Genomic DNA, 15,118 nt, shown 5'->3' with positions numbered 1-15,118 from the left:
TTTTGAAGCTGCTGAGAGATTCACTGTTCTTAATGTCCTCCGGTAAGGTGCTCCACTGAGTTGTGGCTTTCACAGAAAAAGCTGACTGCCCAAAGGCAGTACGGCGAAAGGGCACATTGCAATTTCTGAACGAAGAGATTCTTGTCTCAAACACTCACAGAAGTATTGAAGTAGATAAAGACAAATATCTAATATATTTAATATAATATAATAGAAGAGAGAAATAGAGAAAGGAAATTGAAAAGGCGTCGACTGAGGACAAGGATGTTGTTGAAAAAGAGAGAAACGCTGGGCAACAAGATTTTAAAAAGTGACCTTTGCGGATCTGTGAAAATGACGACCACGGACATGATGCAAGAAATCATCAGAGAAGTGATGACTGCAGACCTGACACAAATATTTTTCAAAACGTTGGGTCGCCGTGGCTCAACATTTAATTTAATTGAATTCATTCAGATCTCTATTAGCTGTGACCGAACAACAGCTAATCATCCTGGAGTCCACACAAACACTTAAAAACTAGGAAAAACAAAAACTAAACAACAAAAATTAAAAACATAACATTCAAGACACATAACACAGAGAACACACAAAAAAGGACCTGCTTCAAATAATAATACGCATGTGCATGCGCCCCATGTACGGAGGCTACAGTCCACATCGCAGAGGTTGCAGGTTCGACTCCTGTCCTTGAACATTGCTGCACGGGTTACCCCAACTCTCTACTTCCTACATTTCCTGTCTCTCCTCAGCTGTCCTATTCAATAAAAATGTCCAAAAATTAAAGTTGAACAAAAAAGAATACCAAGAACCTGACATAAATGTTGCACACTTGGACACAATAAGTGGCTTCCAAGGCGTGCATGATACTTTACTCAACTTTTTAAGGTAACATGCAACAGCACAAGCACAACAGCAAACATCCTGGTCCATTCTCCAATCTGTGAATGTGCACCTGAGCATCCCAAAAAGACCCAAAGCTGCACCAAACTGCCTGTGTGAGCTTTCCTCACCCTAATCACAAATAACACAAATGCTTGTGTTCAGGAACATTTGCAAAATTATCAATTAGCAAGATAATGTACAAAATAACAAAAAATAAACATAAGAGTGGGGGGGGGGTGTTAGTGTCCATATAAATGCCTCACGTTATTACAGGTCCTACATACACATTATCAAAAAAGTGACTCCTGCAAATGTGACGTGAAAATCATGCAGGAACTGACAACTTCACACCTGACTGACTGCAAATAATCTCCTAAAGAGACTCAGCTAGCTTTATTTTATCACAATTATAACTTGAAGAACAGGAACTATCATGGGCCTCTTCCTTGTTTGGGTCCCTGGGTGTTCAGAACTATTCCCACAGTTTATAAAGTAGTTAAAGCAGCACCAAGTTAAACATGTACAGCAGTAAAAAGTGACTGAAGATGTAATGCAGCAGTAACTTTGATGCACGCCTCTAACTGAGTATTTCCAGAGCTGTATGAATCTTCTAATTTAAGTTAAAGCTCAGACGACTTCTCCTGAACTCCTCATGGTATTTAAAAACAGATCAGAGGCTTAAATCTCCAGCAGAGAGCTTCAGATCACAGCTTTTCTGCTTCAGCCGACATAATGACCGACATGAAGAGAGCGTAATGGACACGCAGTTGATTGTGGCATTAGTAAGAGAGTATGAGCTTTAAAGCTGCTGATAAAACAGGCTTTGAGGGAGTCTGAAAGCAGATTGAGTTTGAAGGAGGGCCGGGGTGAGTTAGGCTCTGAGGTCAGGCCGGGGTGCACAGAGGGTGGGGTGGGGTTGAGAGGAACAGAGTGACAGATCGTCGGCGTGTTAAAGCACCCTGCTAAATTCATACGTCCCAGCTGTATTCAAACAACACGGACCGGAGGAGGGGGGACAGAGGAGAGCAGAAAGAGAGGAGTGCAGCGGGTCCTGAGAAGGAGGCATGTCTACCCCGCCCCTCATTTTCCACTTCATTTCCCAGGACAGTGGAGAACAGAGGTCCTATTTTCTCTCTGCCCATTCACCTCACACAGACACCTGCTGGTCGGGAGGGGGGGTAGTTAAGACAGCCAGTTAAGACAGCCAGTTAAGACAGCACATAAACAAACACTTGTTACTGTTACTCTGAAATAATTACAGCTTCTCCTCTTCTCTAACCTGATGCTCACTTTCTCTTTTTATTTGGGTTAAAGAAGAGTTTATCATCTCTGAGCAGGATTTAAACATTTAACAGTTTCTCTAAAGCTTGTTATAATTATAACATAAAGAGAGTTTAAGTGATTCTAATGAACAACATTTCCTAAATGTATATTATGGAGGTAAGATCTAGATAAATAAAGATGAGACAGGAAAGTTAGTGCTTAAGATAAATCCAGTTTGGTGTCTCAAACAAAAGTAAGAAAATTAAAAGACTTATATAAAAGTTAAGAAATATGTAGTTTTTTTGTCTCCCTTAGTTTGTATTTCTGGAGTTTTGTGTTGTTTAGTAAACCGTCTAATGTTCTTTATTTTGAGTATTGTATGGAAGCCCTAAGAAGACGTGAATCAATACATTTAATTTACTCAGTTTATGGATGGTAACGAGTTCTTTAAATCTTAGACTTCTCTTTTTATCTTCAGATATCAGAGCTGCTTTTTTCCTCTTATGTTGGATTTATTCATCTCATCATCTTGAGATAACAAACTTTTTTTCTCATGATCAAGAAAACAAATCACTGTAGTTAAAATTTAAGTCTCTGTATCATCTCACTTTCATTATGAGCATTTCAGAGGCATGATGGTGCAACCAAGTGGCACTGGAGGGAAGAACAGGACATGCTGTGTTTCTACCTCTCGTGCTTCAGCAACACCATACAGAAATATATAAACACACTGAGAGACCAAAGTTACTCCGTTGCAGGATCATAATGAAAGTACAAGATGTGATGAGGGCGGAGCTTCATCACAGAGCTGTGGCAAGCTCACAATAAGAATGCTTCTGTCTGCTTTTGCAACTCAGCTGATGTTGGACCACGATCTCAAGAAAGCATCTCAAATTAAATTAAATCATACCATTATTTATTACAACTGATCATATAACTATTAGGTAGTACTTCTTACTGTTCTCCATCTCTGTATACATACATATCTACATACCTCTATTTATTCATTTATTTATATTGCATACAATCTGTCAAGTCAACCTGTCACTACTGCTTTAAAAAAACCTTACTGCCTGTAATTACAACTATTCACACCATGTGTTACATTTGTGTATACCATTACATCTTATTCTTATCTTATTAATCTATTTTCTGTTTTTATTTTAATCAAATGTATTCTCTATTTGTGCTTCTGATTGATGCTTGTACTACTTTTGCTACTCTGTATTGTTTGCTGCAACAACCGGATTTCCTCCCAGGGATCAATAAAGTATTAACTTATCTAATCACAGAAAAATAGGATAAATAAAATGTTTGAATGTCCTCTCAGGGCTTCCATAGAATTGTTTGTTTTGAGACTTTGCTACTGCAATGCTCTCCTTTCTGGTCTTCCAAGAACATAGTCCTATTTTAAAATCTTTACATTGGCTGCCTGTTGCTTTTCGTATTGATTTTAAAATGATTTTACTAGTTTTTAAGGCACTGCATGGCCTTGCACCAGACTACATCTCAGAGATGCTTTTAGTATATAAACCAGGTAGGTCTCTCAGATCCTCCGGCTCCTCTCTTTTAGCTGTTCCTAAGAGCAGAACTAAAACATTTGGTGACGCTGCTTTCAGCCACTACGCTCCCAAACTATGGAACAGCCTGCCGGAGGATCTGAGAGGAGCTGATGGAGATATTGAGACTTTTAAACGTAAACTAAAAACGTATTTATTCAGTCTGGCTTTTATGTAGGGTTTAAGAATTTTATTACCTACCTTTTATTAGAATATTGATTTAAATGTTGCTTTATTATTTTAGTAATTTGAACTGTTATCTTATTCTATTTTTATGTATTTATTCATTCATTTATTTAATTTTATTTATCTACTCAGTTTTATTGATATTTTTCAGCCTTAGTTTTATTTTTCAACTCTTATCCTTACCTTTTAAATCTATTTATTTTAACTATTTTTATTTCTTAATTTTGATGCTTTAACTTATTTTAATTACACATATTTTATTTTGGTGTGCATTGGTCTCTATTTTATTTTATTTTGATGTTGTTCTTATTTTTAATTTGTATTTTTATTAGTTTTATTATTATCATTATTATTATCTTCCACTAAAATGTCTTAGCATTGTTTCATTTCTGCTTCTTTCTTGTTTTCAATCGCTGCAAAGCACTTTTGGTTACATTTTATTTGTATGAAAGGTGCTATATAAATAAAGCTTGATTGATTGATTGTCTTTTCTTGAGCGGTTCTGTTTATTTGAAGGAACCAGAGTTGAGGAATTAAACTAGTAGCTTATCAACATTTCACCTTAGTTTGCAGGCAGTTTATCTTTATTTATTTGCAGATAAATTAAGTTGAATTTGCTTTTTTGAAACAGCTAACTACTAATAAAAATAGGCAATTCATTTCTTCAAAGCAGAGGAATGATTGTATAAAATGTTATGTTATCATTATTTCTGTATTGTTGTAAATCTTTGTGGCAGTTTTGGAGTCTGTGGTTTAAAGAGAGCTGTGGGTCTGTATGCAAACTGTGTTCCTCCCTCAGATATGAAAGGCATATTAAATAAATGGATGTGTTTATGACTTCATTTGTTCTGTAAGAAAAGGTGAAAGTTAAAAACTCCTCTTTGATAAGATTCAACCTTTTATTTAGTAATAATCAATGGATGAAAACATAATGACATAATAGAGATAATTACAAGGCTTAAAATATCACCACTCCACTTGTGGAAACTATAAGGCATGCAAAGAGTTTGCATAGAGCTGGAATGGCATTATACAGTACTAACGAGGAGAGGTTATCCTTCATCTTCTTCCCTTTGCAGGTACGGCGGCGAGGGGGACGTCACGGACATCTCAACCAAAGTACGCCATGACAGAAAAAAAACAGGCAGCATCGATCAAAGTATGTGTGAGAGGGTAAAAGAGCAGCGCGAAGAGGAGGAGGAGGAGAGAGGATGGCAGTACTCCTTCACAGAGACATGTGAACAAAGAGGACGACATATTTAAAGACACGGAGCACTGCAAGCATCAGACAGCTTCAGCTGGAACATCCATGGGTACATTTAAAGGAATAAAAAGGCCTCAACAACGCCCCCTGCCTTCCACACACAGTAACAACAGTCTTCAACAAAGTCCTTCTAATCAGATCATTCACATTATATATATATATGTATGTATACATATATATACATAGCTTCCTCTTATATATATTTAGTCTCATATAAATACTTTCCATACATCTGTCAGTTCTGCAGGTTTAAGGATAGGAGGGGACGTATGCTGGGCTACATGACGTAGCGCCTGCTTCTGATTGGCTGAGGAGCTGTGTCGTCTCGCTGGCCTGGGAGTTGGGACTGTCCTCCTCAGAGCTGGATGGGACGTAGAGACCCAGGACCTGCTGCACCTTCAGGGGGAGCTCCTGGGGAAGAGAGGAGAGCGTGTTCAGACTTCTCTTATAAGATCTGTTTGAAAGTTCGCCCCACCTGGACCGCCTCTCACCTTGCACTGAATCAGCTGGAGGTAAATGGCCTCAGCTCCCAGCATAACAGTCTGAAGATCCAGCTTCATCGTGAGCTCGTTGATGTGCTGAGGACACAAACAGGAGAACAAAAACATGTGAAGTCACTGAATTCATCACGCTTCAAATACAGAGATACATGTATGCATGGCGCACCTTCAGGATGGTGTTAAAGTCGTGGTCGGAGCCGATCAGCTCTCCTCTCTGAGACTGAAGGATGGAGCAGGCGATCAGGAGGTGGAAGTTGTCGCATGGGAGTCGAGACCAGAGGACCTGAGGAGGGAAACAGGAAGTTAGAAATAAAACAAGAGTTTAAAGAGTTTTACAACATCAAGGGAAGAATCCTTAAAAAGAGAGTGAGAGTATTTTATTTTAAAAATATGCAAATTGCTCGCTTTCTTCTGCTCTGTCTTAATATTTTTGACTTTTAAAGGGTTTAGCTTGGATCTAAAGACCAAAGACAGGAAGTGGAGGAACATTAAGTCCAGCTTTTCAAAGTAAAACTGCTGTTTTTGTTTGTTGGGATCTAGCATCATACATTCAAGGATGCAACAGAAAGAGAGAGACAGAAAACAACAGAGATGGGTAAAATAATGAAAGACATAATCATAAAAAATACTTACAAATCTGTTAAAGTTAAAAAAGAATCAAATAAATACAAGAAATAATAAATAGGATAAATAAATGTTAAATAATGATTATAATAATAAAGAAGGGAATGAAATGAGTCTGACTGCTGTGAATGTTTTGTTGTCTGTTTGTTTGTTTGTTTGTTTGTTTGTTTGTTTGTTTGTTTGTTTGTTTGTTTGTTTGTTTGTTCATGCAGCTGCAGCGCTCTCACCTCCCACAAGGTGAGGATGTCCTCAAAGGAGAACTCTCTCTTGAACCAGATGAGCAGCCAGCGGAAACAGAAGCACAGAGAGCCGCTGTCCTGAGAGTCTGAGGCACAGAAGAAACAGGATTCAGTCATTAGCTCACTCTTCTTCATGAGGAATATTCAGAGTTATAGTCTACATGCCTTTTAAAAGCCTGTATAAACATCTTAATGACAGATCCTACAGTATAACTCAGAGGTTGAATTATGTATAACAGCCTCTCATTCTCTACATCTCCAACGTTATCCTCAGAACTGAAGCTAAAAGTGCACGTTGTAGCCTGAGGTTAGGTTTATTTTTAGCACATCCAGTCTGACAGGACGAGCGTTTGCAGACTCACCCAGGAAGTCGCAGAGCTCAGGGTCCAGAGCCTTCAGCAGGATACTGAGCTGCAGGAGCTGCTTCTTCATGGCCTCCTGAGACTCTTCAAAGTTCTGGTGCTGCAGAGGAAGAAGAGGAGGAGAGACTTAAACGTCTGGGACAAACTTTAACAATGTGCAGCTTAAAGACAGCTGGTTTCTGCTGAGCTGTATCTGCTAACCGCTCTTTAGTTTGTATTTATAAAGACTATACAGAGATGTATGAAGCTGATTCAGATGAAAACCAACACTAAAAATGGAAGCACAATAAAACTGCGTCACATGTGCTTTGTCTTTATATAAAGAGCTGACATGGTGTTTAATCACCACACAGGAATTCAATCATCAGACCTCACAACACAAAAACAATGAATTCAGCTGTGAGTCAAACTTTCTGTTCGGGTTTCTGCTGAGTGGCAGAAAGACACAGACTCTGAATGTGTCTTTAATTTATCTTTTTAATCTGGCTTTAAACTTAGAGTGATTTCCTTTTAGCCCTGGACTGCATTATTACCATTATTACCATTTTTATCTATTGTATTCCATCTAATTCTATCTTATTTAACTTTTTTTTATATTTGTCTTATTTTATTTTTTTTTTTGTAGATTTCTCTGATTGTAATTTACCAATTTATCTTATTTTATTTTAATTTTTTTAATATTTATCTGATTTTATTTTATTGATTTTACTGTACTGATATCATATTTGGGCTGCATGCTTAAATGTAATGTTAATCTAGGACCATTTCTTTAAATCTGACTTTAAAAAGGTGACAGGTCTGTGTCTGATCCCAAGAAAGAGAGAACTCTGTACGAACCACCAGCTCCATGAAGCCCACCAGACACCAGAAGGACTCCACCTCGTTCTGCGTGACGAAGAGGAGAGGAGAGAGGAGATCGCTCATCCCTTGAACGTAACCTGGATGGACAGAAACACGGGTCAGCATGAATACGTCAGACTGAATGACTGTCTAAAACATCTCTTTGAGTGGTTGAAGGTCTAAAAACAAAAATCTAACATGTTTTATATTTTTAATTGATGGTAGAAGAATATAATGTTTCCTAGAAATAATGTAAAGCCACTCTAAAAGCCCCTGCTGGGTTATCAGGCAGTTGAACTTGTATTTTATTTGACTGTATGTTATTTTATTGTGAAGAGTTTCATGCAGGCTCTGAGACGTGAATTAAAATAGAGATAGTGTGCATGAAAAGTTACTGTCTATGTAATGTTATGGGAGCACAGCAGTCGTCTTTCTGAGGATGTTTTTCTGCCCACACTCTTCTTTGTGGACTTCTTTTCTCAGATTAATGATCTGTGCGTTACAGTCCATATGTAGGTGATTTCCTCTCAAATAGAGAATTCTCACTGACGTTTTAAAGGACTATTATTGATGCTACACTGTTGCTGGAGTTTTCAGTGATACTCCCCTTCTTATTTTCCCGACAGATCTCCGTACGTACCGAGATCAAAGTTGTACATGCAGTACGTCATGAGCACGTCGTGAAGCAGAGTCAGTCCTGGATTGTCGTTCCCAGAGAAGAAGGTGTTGTGTCTGTCCGTCCTGCTGACGTCTCTCTCTGTCACAACAAAACAAAGACACTTCAGCATCCGTCCCATCTCTGTCTCTCTGACAGTCAGCTGACTGATACCAAGTAAATCTGTGTGTCTGACCTATCAGGCTTCTGTATCCTCTGAGGAGGGAGTTCCTCATCTCCTGCTCTTCACTCACCGACTTCCACTGCACCTTCATCCTGAAGTACTCGTCCCTGCAGACAGACACACGTGCATTTAACGGGGGAAGTTGGGAGTCATGTGTTAAGCTTTCTTTACAGCAAACAGGGAACACGGCGTTCCAAAGGTAGCAAAATCCACCTCACAGCAGCTTTAATATGATCCCTTACAGTAAAACCTCTCATTTCTACACACTGATATGAGTCCTGATTGGGATTTCATTTCTTGGAGTATTTTCAAATATGTCATATCCTGAGAATTTCCAGAGCTTAAAAGTTATATAAGACATGTTCTGCTCCAGTTATTATGCTCTTTAAATGATTATGCACACAATCTTAGCCAGTTCACAGCCGTCTGTGCCTTATCAGCTGCTTTGCACGGCACTTATAAAAGAGACGATGACATTAACAAACATGCAAATGAACGATGTAAACGACAGAAGTGTTAGCTTTCTGTTGCAGGATAAAACTCAGGTTGGAGATGGTGATTTAAAAAGGAAGTTTCTGTCCATGTGGGATCTTTTGTTGTAGGGTTAGAGGAAGAAAGTCAGTCCAATAATGTTGAACTTAAAGAAACAAAGACAAGGATGTAGTAATATAAAGAAAACAAACGTTTTGACCCGCAGAATGTCCTCTCTTTCCTTTGTGGTGCTGTTCCACGGATAAAAGCCCAACAGGAACTTCCACACCTCTTTCCTCAGCGGCGGTATGATGCCCTGAAAAAGGGAAATATGATACGAAACATGAACTTCAAGAACACAGAGAGTTCAAAACAGTCCAGTAGAGTTCATATGCTCTGCCTTACCCCTCTGAACACGGTTTCTCTGATCCTCTCTGGGTTCTTCACTCGCCCCTCTGCGTCCAGAAACTCCTCCCATCTGTCCAGAGGTCGCCCCCTCGTTACCTGCGGTCTGGGACCGAGCTCCACCCCCTTATCAGACAAACACAAACATGAACAGCTGATTCTTCTGCATCTTAAAGTGAAACAATCTGCTTGAAACGGTTCTTCTTTTCTCTTCTCTTACACATGTGATGAGTTCAAAACCGGGCTCGTCGTCAGACTGAGGGGGCAGATTGGGATCCTGAGAGTTGCGTGCGTGGGCGGGGGAATCTGGAGGCCGGAGCGCCGCTTTGAAGAAGTTGGTGACTTTTGAGAATCCGCCAAATGTTGTGGCGTACGGGTCCTGGATGAATCTCTGTGAAAGCAAACCGACAAGAACACATTAAGAATTCATAACAACAAATGTGCTCCGATGTCGTTTTGAATATTTAACATCAAATTACCGTAACAAGATCACTGCCGCCGTCATCGAAAAGCTGCAGCTTGTCGAAGGACTGAGAGAGAGCGCCTGAGTCGTGAGGATAGGCGAGGAAGAGCCGCCCGTCAACCGGTGACCTGATGATGATGACAACAGTCATTTCAATTGTTGCAAAAACTCCCTCCAGCTTTTTCTGGAACTGCAAAAAGCTAGAAGTCAAACACGGCTAAAATCAGGATGATAACTCTTACTGGTCCAGGATGATGTAACGCTGCAGCGCCCTCAGCAGCTCCCTCGTTCCCCCTCTGTGGAAGTGCAGCGGGGGCAGCGGGTGTCCCCCTCGACTAGTCAACACGAGGAAGTTTCGTCCCAGCGAGAAGCGAGCTCTCCGGAGGCAGTACAGCTCTGAGAGAGGCAGAGAGAACGACCACTGTCCTGCAGGGGAACAGGTCGCTTCAAGTTTAGTATCCTACATTTAATAGACTACAATAATAATCAGCTTATCCTGAAACTGTACCTGAGTCTCTGGTCGGGGCCGGCTCGTGATCTTTCTTCACCGTGCTGATAACGGCCCAGTCAGGCTCATACCCGGGGTCAAAGTTCGGATCCTCCTCCCCTCCTTCTCCGTCCTAATCAGTGAGAAGTGTTTTCAAGATTACGTGTGAAGCAGATTTGGAGAAGAAAACAACAACACTCATAGTTTCCATACGAGATCCTTACTGACCTTTTTAGTGTAGAGTACAGCCGGGGCACTCCGACCTTCATCCTCTAGCGGGCTCCACTCCAAAGCGGGCACTCCAGCCTGAAATAAGAGAGAGGTTAATGACCCCTTTAATGATTCCTCTCATTGTTTCTCAACAGCTATGACCTCCACAGATCTGCTCACCCGCTCTACAACACGAATGAACCCGGGTTTGGACGTGTCCTGGTTATTCCTCTTGGCGTTTGTGTGGAGGTAAACTCCCTCCTTCTCAAATATCAGCTGAGGAGAGAAGACACATGAGGGGTTATTTTGGACATGTTCGTGGTGCTGATCGCATTCTCACTCATATTCTTTTCCAGGGAATATCAAAAATGAGATGTGAGAATAATCAAACTAGAGGTCAAAGGTCAGTGTGCCATCACATGTGACTAAAAACACAAACAACCCGTCAGTATAAGCTACAAAAAATAAATAATTGCTAATCCTCAAAATTATTGTCGTTCATAAAAGCTGTGGAAATGATGAAAACCAGCCTTTCAAAACATTTTCTTTAACTTAAATAAAAACTAAAAACAACTATAACTGCTTTTTTTGTTTACTAGGTCTCAGATTCACTGTTAGCAGCTGAATTTAGAATAAAAACAAGACTTTTCTAAGAGCAATTTGAACAGCTGTTTTGTTAAGGGTCTCAGTTTCACTGTTAGAAACAGAATAAAACATTACAAATTAGGCTTTTCTAAGGACATGAAAATAAATAAAAACAAGACTTTTTCTAAGGGTTACAATTTGAACAGCTTCTTTATCACTGGGTCTCAGATTCACTGTTAGAAATCCATAGTTTTATTTTTTTAATTCGGTAAGAGAGCGTTCAGTTTTGCTGCTCCTACTGCTTGGAATAAACTCCAGAAGGACTTGAATCTGTCAGATCTCATCTCTCTGGACACCTTTAAGTCTATCTTAAATGAAAGAAAGACCCCAGAACAGTGCCTGTGTTTTTAAAATGCTGTTTATCATTCACAATCTGCACTTTACTTGAAAATAAGTTGCACTTTTTAAATTATTATTGTTTGCTTCTACATACTGTCTGCATATATGTTCCATGTTGTTGAGTTGTGCCATTTATTCTGACGTGTGCTGCTGACCTCTTGGCCAGGTCGCCCTTGAAAATGAGGTCTTGACCTCAATGGGACTTATCTGGTTAAATAAAAAATAAAAAAATAATTCAGTTGCTTACAGTGAATCTAAGACCTATATATCCAAACAAGCTGTTGAAAGTGTTGTCCTTGGAAAATAATTGTTTTAATTATATAATTTAGTTGCTTAGGACATCAATTTGAACAGCTTGTTTGTAAGTAAGTCTCAGATTCACTGTTAGCAACTGACTAAAAAATAAAAACAAGTCTTTTGAAGAACTGTAATTTCAACTGCTTGTTTGTAACTATAGGTCTCAGTTTCACTGTTAGAAACAGAGTAAAACAATACAAACAAGGCTTATCTAAGAACAGCAAGTTCAACAGTTTCTTTGTATCTAGGTCTCAGTTTCACTGTAAACACACCAGATCTGTTCAGCTACATAACCAGCCTGGCTCGTTTTCAGGAGGTTCAGCTTTTTGAAGACGTTTTCTGTCTCATGTCACTCTTCTTTACTGCTTTTTAAAATAATTTTCTAAACACTGACACGTTCTTCCACAAATGGCAACCTCTTCTATCATCCTTTAGAGATGTTTAGACTCTGACTTGTGCGTTAATGTCTGCTACTGAACTGGGCTTGGGAGGCAGGGACTTCTGAGTCTTGTATATGTGCAGGTGATTCTGTATTTATGGACCTCTATAGGGAGATAATTCTGCACATGAATGCACCTTGTTGCTCCTGACAGGAGTCTCATTATTATGTGTTTTTCTTTTCTACATTGAAATAAACAAATGTAGAAAATGTAAACTCACATATTGAATTTTGCTCAATAAACAAATTTGGCAAAAAAATAAAATAAAAATCAGGCTGCTTGTGAATGCTGTCAGCCTTTTTATGAACACTATGATCTGCATGTATGTTGTGAAAAGCCTTGACAGATGCTCTAATTGTAATAAAGGTGTGTTCCTGATACATGTCCTCATGGGTGTCTATTTTCCAATCTGTGTTTCCACATGTTGTCGCTGCCTGGTTCTGCTTCACCTACCATCTCATTCCAAGTATGAAATTAGGTCACGCAGTAGTGTATCATACCTGACACACACAGCTGATTTACTGTCCCAGAGTGACCCTTCATGATCTAACCGTGGCTGTTTTCTTACAGAAAAATCAGATTATGTGTGATGACAGCATGAAGTCACATGACTGTTGTGGCTGCTCCGTCAGATCAGATTTATCAATAGTACTATAAAAACAACACTTTGATCTCATGTCTAAACATCTGTGTGGTTTATATGAAGCTGTTTATTAGAAACAAACACAGGTCGGACATGTTGTCCTCAGACAGCAGACCTGTAGCTCTCTCTCTGTTGTTGCTGCTTTATCATATGGAACGTTATTGAGTGCTAGCTTAAAGTGGTAACAACAGCTAACACACTGACAGTAAAGTCGACATCTCCCACTCTTAATTTAAAGGTTTGGGTGAAAGGAAGTCGAGTTTGATGAAACACGGTGTGAATAGAGATGTTTTAATGTCGTAATAAAGCTGAAATACCTTGTAATCTTCAGCGCTTTGCTCCATTCTTCCCTCTCCTCTGGTCAGACTCGTTTTTCCAAAATAAATGTTACGTCACTCCTCCTGACAACGGAAGCCCCGCCCCCAAAGATGACGTCATGGGAGGAATGAGAGGTTATATTGAATACCTTTATTAAAAGAAAAAAGATTGACAAAATAAATTTGTGTTAAAATAATTTATCTATAATTGCAACAAATAAAAAAAAAAAAAAATGAGGAAATATATTCTAAAAAAAATCTTAGTATTTATTTGACTCTAAAAAATATACATATGACTAAGTCCTTCAATCTCTTGCTCTCACTTCACTCTCTCTTTTTTAAAAAAAATGTATCGTTTCACATCTTCATTAGTATTAAATTATTTGCAGCTTATTCAGAACTTATTAAGAAAAGCTCCTGACTTGAATTATTTTGATAATTTTGGTTACTATCTTACTTTTTGTTGTTGTAAAAGCTCCCCTAATAATAATAATAATAACAATTTTATTTGTAGAGTACTTTTCAAAACCCAAGTTTCAAAGTGCTTTCCATGGGCAGCAAAATAAAACAGGCAGATCATAAAAACACACACGTCAAGATAATGAAATAAAACATATTTTAAAAGACATAAAATTCCCCTAAATTAACTCTAAAGGAATCAAATTATTTTAAAATATATTTCTCGAGATGGTTAAAATAAAATAAAGTCAAATAAAATGCAGATAAAATCAGGGAAGGCTCTGCGATAAAAGTATGTTTTAAGAAAGGGATTTAAGACTAACTTATGTTGTACTTGGCTGGATCTCACAATAGGCACTTCTTTTGTTGATTAAATCATTTTTGAAAAAATGTAAAGTCAGTTGAACATAGAGCCATGGTTTTAAAACAATAAAACACTTATTTAAAAAAAAAAAGTGAAAAAAAAAAGTGAACATTTATATCGAATAACGTAACATATCTTGTTTTATAGTAAATCTCCTGGGTTATTTTGGCTCTTGCACTCAGTTTAAAGGTTAAACCGGAAGTAGTAGTCCCCTTTTGAGTCTAACTTGATGTATTTGTTGTGTTGTTTTCTTCATTGAGACCACTAGAGGGCGTTAAAGAGTGACAGTCTGTTTTATGCTGAGTCCTTCCCAATGGTCTTTTCACAACACATAGGCTGTCTAGACATGACAAGAAGAGATAGACTGAATTTAATAACACATATCAATGTTTCATACTTCTATATCCAAAATAAAATATATAAAATATATTATAGATCATTTTGGATATCTAAGAAACATTTTTGACAACAAAAAATAATTAAAGATATCCAGATTTGGCATCATAACAAGGTTAAAATGATTTGAGATATTAGAGTTAGGACGTCTTTTGGTAAAACAAAAAAAATGCAGATACTGCTCCAAAATTACAATAAGGATATCTGGAAGTTTATTTTCTTTTTAATTTTGTTTGTTGGTTTTGGATATCTGAAAATCAAATTATGTATGGTAACAACTTGATAAAAAATAATGAAATGGAAGTTTCTTTGTAAAAAAAAAAAATAGGGTCCCTGTTGAAATGTTAAATATTCAACATTTTTATTAGTCACAATGTATTGTCAATACACAAATGTATGCTAATCATATATATATATATGTCCTCCCATATGCTTAACATTGCTAAATTCTACACACTATACATTGATTGCAAAAGTGACGTCATACGTACTAGTAAGAGTGACGTTGTGGATGTCTGAAATGCTCATACAAACAAGAGGACTTGAAATATCAAGTAACTGTGAAAACATCTTGCCCTAGCAGTGGTCAAGGAATGCACGTGCATGAGACCTGTACGGGGA

The 15,118-nt window shown here is 38.2% G+C and overlaps 1 protein-coding gene across 2 annotated transcripts; it reads right to left on the bottom strand.

Annotated features, from left to right (window-relative positions):
• Nucleotides 1–4,778: 4,778 nt before the first annotated feature.
• tbc1d17 (TBC1 domain family, member 17) lies at nucleotides 4,779–13,407 on the bottom strand. Of its 2 annotated transcripts, XM_034711289.1 has the most exons (18): nucleotides 13,279–13,407; nucleotides 10,778–10,873; nucleotides 10,616–10,693; nucleotides 10,409–10,520; nucleotides 10,143–10,326; nucleotides 9,917–10,028; nucleotides 9,658–9,828; nucleotides 9,438–9,563; nucleotides 9,245–9,348; nucleotides 8,574–8,668; nucleotides 8,363–8,479; nucleotides 7,720–7,820; nucleotides 6,883–6,982; nucleotides 6,509–6,606; nucleotides 5,824–5,940; nucleotides 5,649–5,735; nucleotides 5,388–5,568; nucleotides 4,779–5,116 (listed from the first exon to the last, which is right to left on the bottom strand). In XM_034711289.1, exons 1-17 carry the CDS (start codon nucleotides 13,303–13,305, stop codon nucleotides 5,407–5,409), a joined length of 1,887 nt encoding a protein of 628 aa, XP_034567180.1. In that variant the 5' UTR covers nucleotides 13,306–13,407; the 3' UTR covers nucleotides 4,779–5,116; nucleotides 5,388–5,406. The 2 variants fall into 2 exon arrangements, with proteins under 2 accessions (XP_034567180.1, XP_034567179.1); XM_034711288.1 differs by having other exon boundaries at nucleotides 4,779–5,568.
• Nucleotides 13,408–15,118: the final 1,711 nt, after the last annotated feature.

This window comes from Notolabrus celidotus, chromosome 20 (assembly GCF_009762535.1).
Source record: "Notolabrus celidotus isolate fNotCel1 chromosome 20, fNotCel1.pri, whole genome shotgun sequence".
Lineage (NCBI taxonomy): Eukaryota > Metazoa > Chordata > Actinopteri > Labriformes > Labridae > Notolabrus > Notolabrus celidotus.
The sequence above is the reverse complement of the archived record's forward strand: the minus strand, read 5'-3'. Positions and strand labels throughout refer to the sequence as shown.

Excerpts from the sequence above, each read along its gene's own strand:
- tbc1d17 (XM_034711288.1), bottom strand. The coding sequence starts at position 13,305 with ATGGAGCAAAGCGCTGAAGATTACAAG. Across the intron at positions 10,874-13,278 it reads AAAGCGCTGAAGATTACAAG|CTGATATTTGAGAAGGAGGG; the intron begins GTATTTCAGCTT and ends TTCTCTCCTCAG. Across the intron at positions 8,669-9,244 it reads GACATTCTGCGGGTCAAAAC|GGACGAGTACTTCAGGATGA; the intron begins GTTTGTTTTCTT and ends GTCTGTCTGCAG.